At 46.1% G+C, this 5,812-nt stretch overlaps 1 protein-coding gene across 1 annotated transcript in view; it reads left to right on the forward strand.

Moving 5' to 3' along the window:
• Positions 1-4,447: 4,447 nt before the first annotated feature.
• The window catches only part of ZFP91 (ZFP91 zinc finger protein), a 7,430-nt gene continuing 6,065 nt past the window's right edge, over positions 4,448-5,812 (forward strand). The window contains exons 1-3 of the mRNA XM_009998190.1: positions 4,448-4,649; positions 4,851-4,887; positions 5,375-5,464. Coding sequence (XP_009996492.1) covers positions 4,448-4,649; positions 4,851-4,887; positions 5,375-5,464 — 329 coding nt within the window. The remainder of the gene's footprint in view (positions 4,650-4,850; positions 4,888-5,374; positions 5,465-5,812) is intronic.

Raw genomic sequence — 5,812 nt, forward strand, 5'->3', positions numbered from 1 at the left:
GGGCAGCTCAGGTCTCTGTTCTCTGGCTGCCTGCTCATCTCTCCCCAACATAGAGCACCGTGGCCTCTGCATCTGCAGGTTGTTGGGGAGCAGGGTCAGGAGGAGGGCAGTGGACAGACAGCAAGGTCATGCAAGTCCTGTGGTGAAGCAACTAGTTCTTCTTCAGCAAGTAAATGCAGTTTGTTTGAATTTTCCGTTCTGCTTTTTGCAATGAGTAATTGCCTGGGATTTTTGCTTTCCTTCTGCGCTTGGAAAGAGGGTTGAGGAGGTGTTGGCTCTGGGATATTTGTGTTTACTGCCCAGCCCCTCCTCAGCTTGCTGCCAGTTTCCCAGACACGCTCTTAACACTTGGTGCATCCAGTGATGTAAGAAGGAAGCAGTGAGCACCCTGTTCCTGGAACAGTCTCCCATAAAGGAGCTACTGTGGGGCCAGGGAGGGATGTGTCTGCAGATGAAGTAAGAAGCAAAGCATGAGAAAACACAAGTGCCAGTCTCTGTCTTCCTTCAAAGTGGGTGTGTGTTATAGGGAGAAACTGAGACTCATAAGGGTGAGTTTATCTTCTGGTCTGGGAGGCAGCAGGCAAACTTGGATATTTATCCCATTTGTTTCAGTTTGTGGTAATGCTGGTGTATACGGAAAAATGTTATACAAGTTCTGAGAAATGCTCTAGCTGGTTTGGTAACCCTGTGTGCAGTGCTCCAGGGGCAGAATGAGAGTGTGCACGAGAATACGTTTATTTCTGATGCACATTTGACACAGGACTCTGCTGACTAGGATGCTGAGTAAAGATAGAGCCTTACTGGGGAGAGCTCTGTCTTGTCTTTTGTTTGTCTAAACAATTATAAGAGGTACAACTTTGTAGCTGTTTTCCTCCCATGTTCCTTTTCTTGTCCCTTCTCCCAGCGACTGTGTTTTCTTGACAGATGTTAAGGCTAAAGGATGTTTGATGCCTCTTGAGTACCATCACTCATCTGCACGGTTTTCTTTCTGGACACTATTAAGTTTAAAGGCCTTTGGGAAGAATCAACAGAATGGTGAAAGTACCTCAGAACGAAACCTGTTTATTATTAAGTGCTTTACTTAAGGGAGAGTTGAAGGCAGGAGGAGCCCGGGGAGCCAAAAGATGAAAAGGACTGGTAGGAGTTCAGAAGGTGGATTTTCCCCATCTCGCTTGGATGATCCTGTCAGGTGCAGATGTGCAGCCTCTCCTGGCAGTGGCTGTTGCAGAGGTGGCAGGAAGAGGTGGATAACAATTAAACTCAGCACTGGGGGAGTCAGGGCATTGGAAACATGGGGACATTTCTTGGCAGACTCATTTTGGCAAGTTGTAGCTTCTGTTGCCCCCTTCTCCATGAAATGTGGTTTGGACAGAAGAGCAGCTCTGAGTCCCAGGCCCGAAGGAGGCAGGAGCCCACACTGCAGCAGCCCATCAAAGGGAGTGCTCAGTGCTGCTTTTGGTTTTGTCCTCCTGGAATTGGGAGTTCTTAGGACCTGGTGTCCATCACCACTGCTGACACTTGCAGTGCAGTAAGAGGATGTTGGCCTGTAATCCATTTTCTGTGCTCCTCTGGGAGGACAGGAACCTTACAGAGAGATCTCAGCTAGCCAGAGCTAGTGTTTTTGACAAGTTTATGCACTTCTAAGTGCAGAATTGACTACAGCCTTTCCATTAAAAATTGTCCGATGTTTCAGTCTCAAGAGGTTCAAGCAGCACCTTTTTTTGTTGGAAGAGTAGAACCTGATTATCTGTAGTAGCAGTGTTGGTTCCCTCTATTTTATTTATCTTTTTTTTGCACCATTAGCCAAATCCTGCTCAGGAGTGAGGGTTTGTGTGTGGAGACATTTGGGAGGAGACACGTCATATTGTGCCCAGGTTTAAACCAGGACATGTGGTAACCAAGATAGGAGTGAAAATAAATCACTGTGCAGTCAATGGAGGGAGGTTGGCATCTCCAGGCTCCTCCCACTGGCGATACAGAGACATGGACAGTGTTCCTGACCCAAGTGCTGGCATGAGTTCTGCCTCGCATCAGAAGCATGGGAAGCAATCCTCAAACCCAATTAAAATTGCAGCACCTCTGATGACAGGCTTGTGATTACCTCTAATGCCAGGTCAGATATGTTAGAGAAGAAAGCAGCAGGAGGAGGAAGTGCTGCTTTTCTCTCTAAGCCAGCTGCTGTCTCTGTGTTTATTGCTGTGGGTTATTTCATTTTGGTCTGGTTGTTGGTTTTTATTTTGTTGTTGTTTTGGTTTTTTTGAGAGGCAGGCTAGGTTAATCAGAAAGTTGTTTTTATGAAGGAAAAGATAAAAATTAAGTGTGGGAAAGAGACATAGTGTTTATTAAAAATCTAGGACTTTTCTCTTTGAATTTTAGATTTCAGACAACATCTTGGTGAGGGCAGATTCCAGCTGCTGGGGCAGCTGAACACTAGGCAGATACAAGTTTCCAGTGCAGCTCTGACATAGGGGCCTGTGTCCCCTGTTGGGAGGGTCTAGAATTAGAAGGATGTTCAACTGATAGCTCTGTATTGCTTTGTAGTGCTATATATTTTACTCAATTTTTTTTTACTTAACTGCTGTGTGTTCTACTGCAATGTAAATATTTGGTGCTTCTGCTAGCTATGGATTTTTTTCCTGAGGTTTGCAGGTATTCATTGCATGTAAAAATGCAGTGAATTTGCTAGGCAAGCTTGCTGAGGTAGAGAAAGAGGTAAAAAGGGGAGATGGTGGGGAAAGGCTTAATAAACACCTACACTTCAGAGAATTGAAGCAAAATTGCCAAGTGAGTCCTGCACTTTGTAGAAATGTATTCTTAGGGAGGTCTGTTTCAAGTCTGTAAGTCTAATCTTCATAATACGGACTCTTGCTGGGGAATCAGCTGAATGCCTGGTCTTCCAAGGGAATAAACCTCCTTCAAGAGCAGCAGTGTTTGAGGGGGAGATTTCTAGAGAATAGTTTCAAATGCTTTTTGATTTGATTTAGCATTAAAAAAACCTGAGGATGTTCACAATTAGGATTAAAACTGTAAAGCAGTCATAGTTCACCTTAATATCTGCTAAACCAAGGAGCCAAAAAGGTGTGATTCATGCTCTGGTGATGAAGGGTCTCTGTACATGTAAAACACCAGACTTGGTTGCTGTTTCACAGTGAAATTGTGATGCCTCACATCCTGGATTCCAGTCAGATTTTTTTTCAATCAAATGTTGATTATTCCCACCTTGTTAATCAAGGACTCACACAAAGGAGTCACACAAAGCAAACTACATGTTGCAAGTAAAAGGATCATTTGGTTCAAAAGGCTTGATGTGAAATTAGAGGTTTCCAGCTGGGAGGTGCCTCAGGGTGTCTCTGGTACCACCTGCTGCTTAATGCAGCTTCAACACAGAATTCAGATGCTTGCTCAAGCCTGTTGGAACCTTCTTGTGGTGAGGTGGACCTCTGTGAGATGATGGTGGAGGTCTGGAGGTTGGCCTTGATGTGCAGTTTGCTCTTCATGGGGACTCCCAGTGCAGCATGAGACCACCTCCTGCTGGTTGTGACCCTGCCGGGTGTGACACTGCTGGGCCTGTCAGCAGCAGGTCCCCCTGGGGCTGGGGTAGCAGGGTAACCATGCTTGAGTGGGGAGGAGTGAGGCAGAGCCTAGCCAAGAGCACAGGCCTGGGGAGCACTGCAGCTGGGTTTGTGTGCTAAAGCAGTGGCAAACCTGGAGTTCTGAGCTTAGCCAGATACTTGGAATTAATTTCTTCAGGACATCATTTGTAATATTTCAAAAGGCATTTGAGTTCATAAAGGTCCAGTGTCATAGCAAGCACCAAAAAGTGAGGTAAAGTGAACTGTCCTTGGGAATTTTAGTTTTTAAGGGATGAACTTGCTCACAGAGATGTTTTTGCCAGTTCTATTATCTTGCCAAAACATCTGGAGATGAGCCATCCACCAAAAAAGAAACCACCTGTAGAGGCTATAAATGAATGCAAAGATCTCAGGCTAATTGTGGTTGTGATGATTTTTGCTCCAGCACAAGATCAGAAACATCCCTCTCAGATTCCTTTGGGTTATTACCAGGTGTACAATTCTGATTAAATATATGTTTGGGGGATTCTCCAAACACAACTGAATCTCGTCCATTTTTTAAGTTAGTCTTTCATAAAGCACTTGCTGAGTTTTATGAGTGTCTTATCTTGTAATGCTTAGGGGAGATCAGAACCAGCAAATAATCATCTTATAAGCCTGTATCAGAGCGACATGTAAGCTGTTCTTAAATATTTGTGTCTTTGCTTAGAGGCAGTAGGAAATGTGGTAGGAGTTTTAAAGGTTGGCTGAAGTCAGGCCCTGGGGTGTGTCCTGGCTCGGCAGAGCTCACTCAGAGCTGGGAGGCAGCAGAGTCCCCGGCAGGGCCGAGCGTTCAACATTGTACAACACAGAGGAGGCTGCATCAATGACAGCTTATGCTTTTCATTATTACTGACGAGACTGCAACGGGTGTTTCAGATCCCAAAGAAGAGAAGGAGGAGGAGGAGGTGAGCAGCAGGCCGGGCAGGAGCTGGCGCAGCAGGGCTGCCCGCCAGCGCCAGGCGCCCCGCGCCAGGAACAAGGGTGCCCTGCAGCTCGTCTGCAAGTCAGAGCCAAACGCTGACCAGCTCGAGTACGGTACGTGGGGTCCTGGTGTGAAGCGCCTGCAGGGAGTCGGGTGTTGGGAAGCTGTCCAGGGGACAGGATGTGCGTGCAGCTCAGCTGTGCGCAGACTGGCTGGGGTGCCCTCTGCCTCCAGCACTCCTGGAGCGGAGTGCTCACACGTGAGCTCCCTGCAGCAGGCACAGATTGAAACCTAATGGTGGCTTTTCCTTTCAGTGGTCACGGAAGAGCAACAGTCTCCAGCTGGAGTCAGGTAGGAAACTCATTGTTTTGTGGTATTTCTTCCTATTCAGTGTCTCAAGATAGGAAAATAAAGGCCTGAGATTTTTTCAAAGTAAATACTTCTGTGTAAGGATGTATGGGGTGGATAGTAGCTCTGTTTTCATTCAGTCCTGGACCTCTGCATTTTCAGTCTGGGTTGTAGATGGACTGCAGATGTCAGGAGATACTGTGAAGAAGTGGAGAGTAAGATGCAGCCTGGGCATTTCACCTGGTAGCTTTACTCCTTCAGGAGCAGAGGCTGTAATTGGGTGGGTTCACAAGAGGAGGCTGCTGTGCCTGGCCTGCCTGTTTCGGCTGTCATCATGCCCCTTAGTAGTAGCTGTTTCCTCAGCCATCCTGGATGAGAAAGGGTCGTGTGATAGTGTCTTTGCCCATCCTAGGGGATGAAGCATGAATGGTTTTGTGTAGTACTTCTTAAGTTGTTGCTGCTAAAGACCTCTGTTTTCCTTTTTTCCTAGCAGTGATGATGAGGAGATGCTCATCAGTGAGGAAGAAGTTCCCTTCAAAGATGATCCAAGAGATGAAACCTACAAGCCCCATCTAGAGAAGTATATTGGATGATATACTTATTGTGTCTTTAGACCCCAGAAAATTGTAGCATATTGGTTGAATGAGCTTGATACTACCCAAAGAACCCGTGCTGGTTGCCGAGGTGGAATGGCTCCCATTGGACACAGCATTTTCTAAATATTGCCTGCAGCTCTTCCCTAATGGACTAAATAGAGCCTGTAGAGCCCTGCTGGCTGCCAGGTTCTTCCTTAACCCTTGTTTGTGCTTCTACCTAGAAGTTGGACTTAATAAATAGACTGGAACTTAAATGCTGTTTTTGCTTAAGTCTTTGTAAAATGTGTACGATGGGAAGAGTATTGGAGTAAAATGTATCTGTTTCTTTGTAG

Source organism: Chaetura pelagica, unplaced genomic scaffold (assembly GCF_000747805.2).
Source record: "Chaetura pelagica isolate M959 unplaced genomic scaffold, ChaPel_1.0 scaffold35, whole genome shotgun sequence".
Classification (NCBI taxonomy): Eukaryota; Metazoa; Chordata; class Aves; order Apodiformes; family Apodidae; genus Chaetura; species Chaetura pelagica.